This window comes from Bos taurus, chromosome 20 (assembly GCF_002263795.3).
Source record: "Bos taurus isolate L1 Dominette 01449 registration number 42190680 breed Hereford chromosome 20, ARS-UCD2.0, whole genome shotgun sequence".
In the NCBI taxonomy this organism is placed as follows: domain Eukaryota; kingdom Metazoa; phylum Chordata; class Mammalia; order Artiodactyla; family Bovidae; genus Bos; species Bos taurus.
In genome coordinates this window covers 66,484,906-66,498,265 of record NC_037347.1, presented here as the reverse complement: position 1 = coordinate 66,498,265, position 13,360 = coordinate 66,484,906, and the positions used below count along the sequence as shown (strand labels likewise).

At 55.8% G+C, this 13,360-nt stretch overlaps 1 protein-coding gene across 2 annotated transcripts in view; it reads left to right on the top strand.

Annotated features, from left to right (window-relative positions):
• Window positions 1-6,342: 6,342 nt before the first annotated feature.
• TENT4A (terminal nucleotidyltransferase 4A) overlaps window positions 6,343-13,360 on the top strand; it is a 41,902-nt gene continuing 34,884 nt past the window's right edge. Inside the window, exon 1 of one of the 2 annotated variants that reach the window (XM_005221668.5) lies at window positions 6,343-7,128. In XM_005221668.5, coding sequence (XP_005221725.2) covers window positions 6,389-7,128 — 740 coding nt within the window. In that variant the 5' untranslated portion in view covers window positions 6,343-6,388. 2 annotated transcript variants of the gene reach the window in all.

The window sequence follows — 13,360 nt, the reverse complement described above, 5'->3', positions numbered from 1 at the left end:
AAATACATACTGAGATATTTACGGATGAAATGATATAGTATCTGGGATTTGCTTCAACGTATTTGGAAGGAGAGAAAGTGGGTAAGGATGTTAGTGAACACATTTGACCATGAGTTGATAATTACTGAATCTGGGTAATGAGTGTATAGGGTTTCATTATATACTTTCTTGCTTCTGTTGTATAAATTTGAAAATGTCCATAATCAATGGTGAGGGTGATCACTCATTTTACAGAAATGCTCACCCCCAAGGTTTACTCTTTTTTAAAAAAATTTATTAAATCGATTTACAATGATGTGTTAATTTCTGCTGTACAGCAAAGTGATTCAATTATACATGTATTATACATATATATTCTAGATTTCCTTTAAGTAGTGGCCCCAGCGCTCAAGACTTCCAAAAAGCTCAGCCTTCACCTTGGTAGGCACAGAGCTCTTTGAAGGACATCTGTCTTCATGGACAAGAATCCTTGGGGCACAGCTCAGGTAGATGGCTCTCGCCTCCTGTCTCTTTTTTCCTCATCATATTATTTGCTTCCTAGTGACCAGAGATAATGCACAGGCCGCCCACCGATGCTTCCTGTCTGCCTCTCTCTGTGTGGGAGCATTTTCTGAGTCCCTGGCTGTTGTTGTTCAGTTGCTCAGTTGTGTCTGACTCTCTGCGACCCCAACGACTGCAGCATGCCGGGCTTCCCTGTCCTTTATCATCTCCAGGATGCTCAAACTCATGTCCATTGAGCCGGTGATGCTATCTAATCAGTTCATCCTCTTCACCCTCTTCTATTGACTTAATTATTTCCTAGCATCAGGGTCCTTTTCCAATGAGTTGGGTCTTCACATCAGGTGGCCAAAGTATTGGAGCTTCAGCTTCAGCATCAGTCCTGCCAATGAATATTCAGGGTTGATTTCCTTGAGGATTGACCGGTTTGATCTCCTTTCTGTCCAAGGGACTCTCTAGAGTCTGCTCCAGCAACGCAATTCAAAAAGATGCTTGCTCCTTGGAAGGAAGGCTATGACAAACCTAGACATTGTGTTAAAAAACAGAGATGTCACTTTGCTGACAAAGGTCCATATAGTCAAAGATACAGTTTTTCCAGTAGTCATGTAGAGATGTGAGAGTTGGATCATAAAGAAAGGTGAGCACTGAAGAATTATGAGCAATACTGAACTCTTATTTTAAGCCACTGAGTTTAGGGGTGGTTTGTTACTCAGCAGTAGCTGACTAATACAAACACATGCACAATCTGATTTTTGTCAGTTACTTATATCACCTATTTAGTTTCTGTGAGCAACTGAGTTAGGAACCTTGAATTAGATAGAGGTTTTCAAACTTTACTGTGCTTAAGAATTGTCCAGGGAGTTTACTTAAAATATTGATTCCTGGGCCTCACTTCTAGAAAGCTTCAGTAGATTAAATGAGCCCCTGAGATCTGCATTTAGACCAGCATGTCTGATTTTGGTACAGATCATTCATGAAACACACATTGGAAACCATTTGCTCATGAGAACACTAAAACTGTGATGTAATCACAAATATTACCTCTCCTTAATATCAGGAAAGAGAGAGAGTGGGTTTTGGCCAAAGAAGGGTACATGCTTTGTCTGATAAGCCAAGAAAAAGATGTCCCGCTTCCCGGAGTCTGAGACTGCGTTTTGCTGTCGGTACTATTTCTTTTTTTTTAATATGTATGTATTTTTCTTCAGCTGCGTCAGGTCTCAGCTGCGTCACACGGGATCTTTTGCCGTCGCACGTGGACTCTCTCCAGAGTGCCGGTGCTCGGTAGTTGTGGTGCACGGGCTAAGTTGCTCCAGGGCATGTGGGATTTTAGTTCCCCAACCAGGGATGGAACCCAGGTCCCCTGCATTGCCAAGTGAATTCTTAACCACTGGACCACCAGGGAAGCCCCAGGATGGTTTCTTCATTTACATAAGGAAATGTTTCTTCTAAATCACATAAAAGGTTTATGATCAAATGCATAAATAACAAAATCTGGATATAATTACAAGAAGTTGACTGGTGGCTGAGGAATCAGGCTAAGAGGGATTAACTAGAGGTAAACAGCAAAGAGGGAGTGGGAGGTCAAGGGGCGGGGGTGGGTGGGGAGCTTAAAAGGGGGAAAACAAGTGAACAGTGACAAGCTGTGTAATCGATCCTGGAAGCTCGGCAATGCAACTGCCTGCTCTCATTCCCACTGGGTCAGTGAGGTGACGACTGGTCATCCCACCAGTTCATTAAGGGCCCATTGTGTGCAGACACAATCCTGGAGCTGGCCCCCACCAGAGAAAAGGACAGGTAAAAATTTTTCTCCTTGTGGAGCTTACATTCCTATGGGGTGAGGGGACACAGATGATAACCAACGTAAAGAAATTTTACATCAGATGGCATAGTGGGTCGATCTGTGTTCCCTGGCCCCTCCCCCTCAAAAAAAGCTCTGGTCAAGCTCTCCCCCTGGGTGCCAGTAGCATGTGACCTTATTCAAAAATAGGGTCACCGCAGAGGTAGTCGAGTTAAGATGAGGTCAAGCGTGAGCCCTGATCCAAGGTAAATGGTGTCTTTATAAGAAGGGAAAAGACACACAGAAAAAACTTGATGAAATACTGGAGGTAGACAGCGATGTACCCACAAGCCTGAGGAGCAGCTAGAACTGCCGACAGCACCTAGGTGGCACAGTGGCAAAGAATTTGCCTGCCAATGCAGGAGATGCAAGGAACAAGGCTTTGATCCCTGCGTTGGGAAGGTCTCCTGGAGTAGGAAATGGCAACCTGTCTAGCATTCTTGTCTGGAAAATTCCATGGACAAATGAGCCTGGGGGGCTGCAATCCTTGGGGGTCGCAAAGAGTCAGACGCGACTGAGCACAGGCACATACACTTCAGAAGAGTAGGTTTCTCCCACAGAGCCCCCCGAGAAAGGCATGGCCCTGGGGACACCTTGATTTCTGACTTTTAGCCTCCAGGATTGTGAAAGAATGAATTTCCGTTGTTTCAAGCCATCTGGTTTGTGGTATTTTGTTCTGTGGTCAAGGAAACGAATGGAGATAAATGCTAAGAAAAACAGAGCAAGGAAGGGAAGGAGTGAATGCTGAGGGTCAGGTTTGCAGTTTAAATAGAGCCACTTGGAAGTCCTCCCTAAGGACTGAGAGCGGGGAGGGACCTCTGCGGTAGGAGCGTCCCAGGCAGATGTAACTGTAAGTGCAAAGGCCCTGGGGTGGCAGTGTGCCCACTGCTTTGTGATTGAGTAGACAAGGTGATCAGGCAAGGCAGGGACTTGCAGGTCATAGCACGGCTAAGTGAGAAACAGAGCCCCCAGAGGGTTTGGAGCAGAAAAGTGGCATGATTCTTATTTATTTAAAATCAACACTTTCTCTTTTTTAAGGCTCACTCAGGTGGCTGTGGGGAGACAAGGCCAAAGCGGGCAAGAATGGGTTGGGGAAAGCCAGCAAGAAGGGACTGTTTAGGTTAAACCTATGGAAGCTTGGGGCTTCCAGGTGGTACTAGCAGTAAAGAACTGCCCTGCCCACGCAGGCGGCACAGGAGATACCCCTTTGATCCCTGGGTTGAGAAGACCCCCTGGAGGAGGGCATGGCAACCCACTCCAGTATTCTTGCCTGGAGAATCTCACGGACAAGGGACAGAGGAACCCAGGGGGCTGTGGTCCATGGGGTCACAGAGTCGGACACAACTGAAGCGACTTAGCACAGCACATGGAAGTTTGGAGGGGCTGTGGGTGGAGGGTGGGGTGGATGGAGGCTTTTGGCTGTTTGGCAGGTGAAGCCTAGAGGGTGTATTGGCTCTGGAAAGAGGAGGCTGGGATGACTCCGAGGGCTTTGGCCTGAGTCACTGGAAGCAACGAGTTCCAGAATAACAACTGACTTGTTTTGTGTGTTTTTTTGTGGTTTATTTAACTGGACATGTTCTAATCCTTGATCATAATTTCCACATGTACCATATACAGGTGCTGAGCAATGTCTGAACAGAAATAGCCACTTTTATCAAGTAACATCATTTGAGGGAAGAAAAAAAAAAAAAAAACCAACACCAAAAACCTAGGTATGCAATACACGGACTTTTTCATGTTGGTATTCCACTGTCAAGTTTCCAGTGTCAAGTACTTAGCGCAGTCCACTCATCTGAGATACCAATGAGGACGAGACCATTTAAAATCTGCTTTGTTCCGAGGTTCGACGGGAAAGGCGTCCAGGCTGCTGGGTGGGAAGGAGGCGAACAGCCTCAGGGCCCTGGCTCGGTCAGGGAAGTCGCCTGGCCCAAGAACGCCCTTCCCGGATCGGGCCAGGCCGGGTGGGGCCGCCGGGTCCGGCAGGCAGGCAGTCTTAGCTCCCCTGGCACAAGCAGACTCTGGACCTCACCGAACGTGTGTGGTCAGTGGTGTGTGCCAAACACCTCCAGCGTCAGAGCGCCGGGCTCAGAGCACCCTCTGGACACGGGAACGCACAGGGCAGACGGCTGGGCAGAGTCGCCGATGAAGCCTGCAGACCCCGGGCCAGCTCGAAAAACCCAGGCCACCGCGGCCTGCTTCCCTGATGGGCAGCGCCGCCGGGCCGGCCTCGGGAAACCGCACCAGTGAGCTAAGCTGCCAGCTTGAGCTTCCTTTTCCGCATAGAAAATCAGTTTTAAAAGCATAACAACAGCAAACCAACAAACAAAATAAGCCTGAGGCGGGATGTGTATTTTCCTTTGGAAACAGAGAGGAGAGAGAAGCTGTGAATATTCAAAACTGTTCCTGGTTAGTAAGATGGGGTATGAAAAATGTAGAACTTGTTTGAGTTTTTAAATTCAGAGAAGGCATAGCACAACGGGTATGCGCTTTAGGCGTTACAGCCACAACAGAAATTCAATGTTACCACCTACTGCTTGTGTGAGGGTGAGAAAGGACTTAGAAATCTCTTCGAGCCCGGGTTTTTCTTCCACTAGGAAATGAGAACAACAACGCCTACCTCACAGGGACGCTGACCTTAGCCCACCCCGGCAGCCCATAGCATTGTTTGCGTTGTTAAAGGATTCATGCTTTATTACTTTTGCTATGATTTATTACTATGTACGTCTTTTTATGTCTCCTAAAATTGGGGAGGATCTTAATCTATTTAATTATAATATTAAAAATGAAAAACAATAGCCTGTGAGGAAACCGGCAGATGAGGGTCGACCCCCCGCAGGGTGTGGGGCGATTCCTCAGGAGGACGCCGGCGAGCACGTGGGCGGCGCCGACACCGGTGACCGCGGCGTGACCGGCCGCCCGCGGGACCCTGGTGGACGCGAGGGGGTCTTTGTGGCATCTCTGGTCTGCCCGTGGGGCGGCGACCGCCCCGCCGAGGGGCCGGTCAGCTCCCTACGTACAGCCTGCTCCCTACGTACAGCCTGGGGAGGGCGAAGACACGGAAACGTCCCCCACAGGCGGCGCCGGACTCGGACTCCTGCGCATGCGCGGCGCGGCGCGGCCAAGCGTCCGCCGGACACCCAGCGCGCATGTCTCCACGCCTCGGCCGGCGCGTGGTGGAGGGAGGTGGGGCCGGCGGATGCAGACGGGACCGAGGGCGGCGCATCGCCTAGCGGCTTCCCCCTCTGCCCCCACCGCTGCCCCAGTCTGGTCTAGAAAGGCCCACGAAGCCGGCGCCCCCTCTTTCCAGCCCCTCCCCCGTCGCGTATCCTTCCGACGCGGTGCCCCGCCCCTCGCTCCCTCCCTCCCCCCACGCCCTCTCCTCAGACGGAAGGGAACGCCAGTACGCAGGCGCGCTAACCCAGGCGGCGGTGTCTAGTGAGGATTTGAAATCGGCCGCGCGTGCGCACTGGCGTCCGGGCCCGGGCACGGGAGGCCGCGCTTCCTGCCCGCTCGCCCGCCCCCGCCCCCCGCCCGGCTCCCTCCCCGCCCCTCATTGGAGCGGAGGCGGCGGCGGCGCCCCCTCCTTCACCCGCGCCCCGTCGCCGCCGAGCGTGTCTTTTCGCCGCCGCCTCCGCCGCTGCTGCTGGCAGGGACGCGGAGCTAGCGGCGCGAGCTCGCCTGAGGGCCTGGCTCGCGGCGGCGGCCGCCCTCCCGCGGGTCCCGGGCCGCGCGGCGCCTGGGCCCGCCCCCCTTCGATGGCCTCCGCCGCCGGCCCGAGTGGAACGCCGCCGCGACCCCCGCGCCGCCTGAAGGGAGCCTGACAGGCCCCAGCAGCACCGCCGCCGCCTGCCCGGGGCGCTCCCCGTCTCCTCAGAGACCGCCGCCGCGAGCCGGGACCCCGACGGGAGCCACCGCCGCGAGCCGGCCCGAGGCGCGGCGCAGGCCCGCCCGCCCGTGCGTCCGTCCGCCCGTCCGTCCGTCCGTCCGTGCGCGGCGCGGCGCGGCCCGGGGGCGGGGCGGGCGGGCGCGCGGGCCCGCGGGGCGGGCGCGTGGATGGATCCGCGCGTGGCCTGGATCCAGCCCGAGCAGAAGGGGCCGGCCAATGCCCTGTGGATGCAGATCTGGGAGACCTCGCAGGGCGTGGGCCGCGGCGGCGGCTCGGGCTTCGCGCCCTACTTCTGCCTCAACTCGCCGGCGCTGGACACGGCGGCCGCGGCGGGGACGGGGGCGGCCGGGCCGGGCGGCGGCGGCGGCCTAGGGGGGCCCGCGCTGCCCGCCGCGTCGCCCCCGCCGCCCCCGCCGCCGCCCGCGCCCGGCGCGGCCGCGTTGCCCCCCGCGCTGCTGACGGCGCTCGGGCCCGCGGCCGAGGGCGCCCGGCGCCTGCACAAGTCGCCGTCGCTGTCGTCCTCGTCCTCGTCGTCGTCCTCCTCGTCCAACGCCGAGTCGGGCACCGAGAGCCCCGGCTGCTCCTCGTCGTCCTCCAGCAGCGCGTCGCTCGGCCGGGCGGGCGGCGGCCGCGGCGGCGCCTTCTTCCACTTCGCGGACGGCCCCCCGAGCGCCCCCAACGGGCACGCCGGGCCGCGCGGGCCCGCGCCCGCCGGCTCCCCGCCGCCGCAGCACCAGTTCCACCCGGGCCGCCGGAAACGCGAGAACAAGGCCAGCACGTACGGCCTCAACTACCTGCTGTCCGGCAGCCGCGCGGCCGCGCTCAGCGGAGGGGGCGGCCCCGGGCCCCAGGCGCCGCGGCCCGGCACGCCGTGGAAGAGCCGCGCTTACAGCCCGGGCATCCAGGGGTGAGTGCGCGCGCCGGGCGCCGGGAGCGGGCGGCCTCGGCCGCGAGGGGCCTCCCGGGGCTGCGCCGCGGGCGAGCGAACGTCCCCACCCGGGGCTCCCACCTCGTTTGGAGGGTGGGTGTCGGAGGCCGAGGTCCGACTCTGCGGGGAGCTTTGTAGTTTCTTATTTTCATATTCAAAGTATGAACGAGCGGTGTGTCGAGATTCTAGAACTAACGGTGCCGGAAAGGGCCCGCTGCGTTCTGCGCGAGCAGGTGTTTTCCTTTTCTCGCTGGCTAAACTGGAAAGGTGAAGAAAACAGCAGCCCACTCTAGTATTCTTGCTGGAGAATTCCCATGGACCGAGGAGCCTGGCGGGCTACAGTCCATGAGGTCGCAGAGTCGGACACGACTGAAGCCACTTAGCAAACTGGAAAGGAGGTCGCGGACTTTCCCATATTACCCCTGCCAGGTTAGGGACCTTTTGTCAAGTGGGATGCAGAGGGGTGTTTTATGTTAACTTGCAGAGGCTTTTTAGTATTGTCGGGAACTTGAATCAAGTTGAAGGCAAATGTTGGTTAAATGTTAACTTTTTTACCGCCCCCACCCCCCGGCGAAAATCCGTTTAGAACAGGACTAGATTTTTCGGTAGCGATACAGTTTAACCAACAGCGAACTTAGAAACCACTTTCTCGTGAAGGGGCTTTCACATTGTGGTTTAATTTTGTGCCGAAATTGCCAAATAGCGTCTTCTGCAGTTTTTTTTTTTTTTTTTTAATAAGTTAGTAGTGTTCAGAAAAAGTAAAAAAACGTTTGTAGCAATTGGTTATTCTCTGGGAAGTGTCATCTCTATTTTAAGTATTTCCACATCAGCCTAATGGGGATTAGAAGTTCCTTTTACGGTTAGAGCAGTTACAGAGGCCAGGACCTGTGAGGAAGATGGGTGCGTGTGTGGGAGCTGTCCCAGGTGAGACTGTCTGAGGTGTGAGTGCTACTTACCTAACCCTTCCTACGCTTTTCCGAGCACCTGGAAACAAGGTATCCGTAGACAGGTTTTTATCAGCATTTTAGGATTTAAGTTATAAACTTTCTTGTACAGTTAGCTGATTTAAAGGTCACCTAAAGATCTTTCAGGGTGTTAAGGTTGTAAAATATGAGTTTTATAAATCCCACAGTTGCTTGGTATTTGGATTATTTGTAAAAGTAACTGTCTGTCTATCTCGTAGGTCTGTTCATTCTCTTCTGAAGTGTGTTGTGAAACCTAAGTTGATACTACTTTAAAGCGTGTGTGATACGCAGTAATACCTGCTGTTTCTGCAGCTTGTTTCACCTGGTGTGGGTTGGAAGCAAGTTACTTTCAGAAATTCCTCAAGTCTTTGAGTTAGGGCTTCCCTGGTACTTCAGCTGGTAAAGAATCTGCCTGCAGTGCAGGAGACCCCTGTTCAATTCCTGGGTCGGGAAGATCCTCTGGAGAAGGGAAAGGCTACCCACTCCAGTATTCTTGAGTTTCCTTGGTGGCCCAGCTGGTAAAGAATCTGCCTGCAATGCAGGAGACCTGGGTTCGATCCCTGGGTTGGGAAGATCCCCTGGAGAAGGGAAAGGCTACCCACTCCAGTATTTAGTCCACAGGGTGGCAAAGAGTCTGACACGACTGATCGACTTTCAGTTTGAGCTAGTACTTCAGCCCCAAGTAGGAGTCCCACCTCCTCTTCTTGTCTCCCTCCAGTTGTTACTTGTGGAACTTTCTGAGCAGAGGTGGTAGGGGTGGCTGTAGGTTTCCAGCCTGTCTCCCCTGGAATTGACTGTGTCTGAGCCCTAGGAAAACAGGAGGGCATGTGGTCTTCACCTGTAGAGCTCCGGGTATGATGCTCTTGTGGGACCTGCTCAGGCTCTGCAAGCGGTGTCCTCACCTGTGGTTTCTGGTAAGCCTGGGCATACGGGTTGCTGTCGCTTTCCTTAAGGAGCCCGCGACCTGCCAGGTGCTGTGCTGGCGTCTGGGGGAGGGGCTGGCGTGGGACATGGCCCTGGGACGCTGACTCGGGCGCCCCTTTCGTGGGCTGTTGTCCTCTCTAGTGAGGTTCAGTCAGGTCCCCCGCCCCCCGCGCACCTCTCTTGCTCCCCTTAGGTTAGAGGCGGAACAGACGCCCTGCCTGCCCCTCCAGGCTCTTCCTGGGGTCTCTGCTCCCGGGGGCCTGCCTCCTCCACCCTCACCAGCCCGTTAGAACGCAGCTCCGCATGGTGCAGGGCTGAAGAGTGGGCTCCCAAGCCGCCAGGGGTTCTGCCTTTCAGCCCCTTAAATAGGTGGGTTTTTTCCCTCTTTGTATTTTTCCCCCTTCCTTGCTGGACTTTGTGGGTGGCCCTGGGTCTGTCCACTCTCTTCCATCCCTGCCTAGAGGAGGAGACTGCTTGGAGCCCACCCTGTGCCTGATGGGCGAGTGTCCAGCGCCTGGTTCCCTGCTCTGAATCCTAGTGGACTGCCGCTTTAGAAGGGCAGAGAGGAGGCAGAGTGCACCCCAGCAGTGGTCCAGCTGGGGGGTTCGCCTGTGGGGGGAGGAGGGATGCCTCCCCGATGGTCAGTCATGTCTGCCGGTCTGCTGGGCTTCTGGGAACTCACCTTTTGGTGTGGAGAAAGAACTGTGTCTGGAGCTTGCTCCTGGCCACCAGCTTCTCTGGAGTGATGAGGAAGGCCACCAGAAGATCTCTCCTTTGTGGCTTAGAAAGGAAAGGAACTGAGGTCAGAGAGCTGCTAGTCCTCCCAGCAGACGAGACTCTTGTTGACGAGAAGTTGCTCAGCCCTTGTAGTCTCCGGATAGCATTTCTGGATGGATGGTGTCTGCAGCCCTCCAGAAAGGGTTGGCACTTGCTGGTGTGGCGGGAATTTGAGTGGCCTCCACTGAACCCCATTGGGCCTCTGCCTGGCAGCCCCTGTAGCAGCCAGCACCACCCTTCTTTCTTGGGGAGCTTTCTGCCCTTGGGAATTCAGCCTGATGGCTGCCTTAAGAGATGGCCAGCCTGTCTTCATCCTCTAGGAAGATGAAGAAAAAGCATGTGAAAGCGGTTGGGAATGAGGGTGAGAACTTCAGTGTGGAGAAGGTCAAATGTTTCTCTTGTAGCTGGCGTTGCCTCTAGTTCTTAGTCTGTTTCTTTGGTTGAATCTCAGTCTTTGGGGAACCGTGTGGGCAGTGGGAGGGGTGCTCTGCCTGGGCTGCTGACCTGGGGATGCAGGCAGGTGGCGGACGGGCTCAGGGCCCCTGTGACCTGGCCTCTGCCTGCCCCACTTCACTGGCCCTCGCCTCCTGACCTCGCTGAGCTTTGTTACTTTGCCCGGGTCAGCCTCAGCAGCTTCGGAAACCTCAGTTTCAAGGTAAAGAAAAGTCCTGCATAGCAAGTCGGGGTATGGGCTCCAGTTCCGCTCTCACATCCCGCCTGGTGCCCTGTGGGCCCCTGGGAAGGAGGTCCTGGGATGAGAGAAGAGGCCTGGCGAGGCCTGCCATCAGGTCCTGCCCAGGCTCGGGCTCCAAGTTTGCCCCCTCTGGCCTGCCCGCGTGTGCGGGGTCACCCAGCAGCCTCCCCGCAGGTCCCTGGACGTTTCATTTTTAAAGGTCTTCTGTTCCCCCAAAGAGAATCCGCTCAGCCTGAGTGTCCGAGACACCCACAGGTGCCATTCATAGGCGTGTCCAGCCGCTCCCGCTGGGCCTGGCCCGGTTCCTTCTGCCCCAGGCCTGTTGCCTTCTCCCCGCTCTCCTGAGTCAGCGCCTGGAGGAGGTCACAACCTTGCCCCTCCCTCTGGCCCAGCCTGCGGTCCAGCAAGCGGCCTCCCCTGGCGTGTCCTCGGCACTGGTGGGAGAGCACAGGGGAAGGCCCAGCACGACTGCGGACTGCCGTGGGCCTGGGGCTGTCTCCGCTCTTCTGCCTTTGTCTCGTCCTGATGTCGTCCTCTGAGCGTGCTGGGATTCGCAGGAATGGTATTTGGAGATCTGCCTTGAAAGGTGGCGCACCTGGGCCTGGTTTTTTTCAGTGTTCATTCCCAGAGGCCCTTGGTTGTGGAGGGCAGCAAGGGTGATGCACTGGGCATGTGTTTGCTGCTGCCCAGGCCATGCCTGAAATCCACTGCCACGCAGGCACTCACCTGTGTGCTGGTCACATAGCTCTTCCTGCCCCTTGCACCATGGCTGGTGTCTCTGCAGAGTGAAATTGGAAAGCTCGCTCAGGGTGCTGGCTGTGACGCTCAGGGAGGTGGCGCCTGGTCGCTGGTAAACAAGGACGGGCTGACCCTCAGGGAAGGGGCTGCCAAGGAGGAGCGGGGAAGGGGCAAGACAGAGCCCTGGAAGTGGAGGGGCAGCTTGTTACACCGGCTGGCGAGGGGGCCTTTGAAACGGGGTCCCTCAGATGGTTTTGTAAAAAGCCTTCCCGATTGCTCCTGTGTGGAGGGCAGGGTGGGATGGAAAAGCCTCGCCAAGGCTGGGCCGCTGAGACACGGCCCGTGGTGGGGACGTGCGCTCCTAAAAGGAAGTCTTCAGTGTCATGAAGTTCAAAAAAATTCCTAAGTGAAGATTGTTTGTCAAAGTAAAGTGTCAGACTTTCCTTTTGTTTGCCATTTAATTTGTGATTTTGGTCCCCGTTTTAAGTGGGCTCATACGAATGGAAGGAGAGGTAGCAGTCATCCTTGAAAACTGCTGTTGTTAAGGTGATTCTGGTTTAAGCTTTGGCTTTTTTGGTTGTGGAGTAAAAGAGGGTTGTCATAAACAGGCAGACACCAACCTGTGTTTTCTAGTTCACAAACCTGGTTTTGATGACGCAGCCAGAACGTGAGCTTACGGGGTGCGGGAGGAGGGCTGACTGACCCACCCCCGGGAGCCCCCGCGTCGTTGGAAGCCACAGTGCCTGCTGGGAACAGTTGCCGGCCTGTCTAGAAGGCTCCAGCTGGCCCCTCAGGGTTCCTCCGCTCCAAGGCTGCTGAGGGGGTCTGGCAGCAGAGGAAGGGGAGTTGGGCAGGCTCCATGATCGGGACAGGTGCCCGAGACACCCGCCCACAGTGCACTGCAAGTGCAGCGTCTTACGCTGAGATCTTAGGGCCACACCTGGTGTACTGCTGCTGTGTAACAAGCGTCCACGGGCTCCGGGCTGCGGAGCCGCTGTCGCTGACTGTCTCACGGGCTCTGTGGGTCGGAGGTCGGGCTGGGGGCTGGCTCCTCCACTCGGGCACTCGCTGGGCTGAAGTCTGGGTTGCCTACTGCATCCTCCACTGGGCTCAGGAGCCCTCTGCGAGCTCACTCCTGTTACGGTGTGACTCTCCCTCATGGTTGCAGGACTGAGGTCCCTGATTTCTTGCTGGCCGCCAGCTGGGGCCTCTTCAGCTCCTTGAAGCCACCAGTGTCTTTTGTTCCTGGTCCTTCTGTCTTCAGACCTGCCAGGCTTTGAATCTTTGGCAGCCTCTGCCAGCTGCAGAAAGCCTTCTGCTTTAAGGACTTGTGGAGTTGGGTCAGGCCCACCAGGGGACTGTGCTAAGGGCTCGCAGTAATACAGTGTGGTCCCAGGAGACACGAGCATTTCCTCAGGGCTGCAGGTTCTGGATCTTCCGGGGTGGAGGTGGGGAGGTGTTCTCTTGTAGATGACCTGTCTGCCTGGGAACTCGGGCTGCACTTTTCTTTTCCAACACTGCTCTCCTTTGACTGGACACTAGCCCGTCACTATGACTGGCAGATTGTCTGTCTTCTGGTCTGGTTGTCACCAGTGAACTCGGGCAGCCAGCACGACCATAGCTCTGAGTGCCTGTCTGTGTCTCTCTCATGTGGACTGTTCTTAAAATATGTTATCTGAGCAGAGTTTATGTGAATGCTGTGGACATACAAAAATCTCAGAGATTGAGAAGTCATGTGTGTGAGGTGTCCTGCCTTGGCTCGCTTAGCGAAGCTGCCCTTTCTGCGCCGGGGAAGGGTGGCCGGTGACTTGCCTGGTCACCCCTGAATTACCCCACAGTCCCTCTGTGCTTTCAGAAGACCCAGCCCAGGTCCCGGGACTGGTGCCTTGCTCAGAAGCCCCGCCTCAGGGCTCTCCCCTTTCCTGTGGAGTTATTGCTGCTCTTGAGAACTGGCGCTGACTCTCCTGTGTTTTTTCGGGGGAGAGTGGGCTGTGTCCTACCCTGCATTCCCAGTGCCAGGCACAGTCTAGCCACTGGTGTGTGTCTGGTGGGCGAGTGAGCGAATGAATGAGAGAAAGAAAGGAAGAGAGTCTGGCAGGTGTGGCAAGTCTGC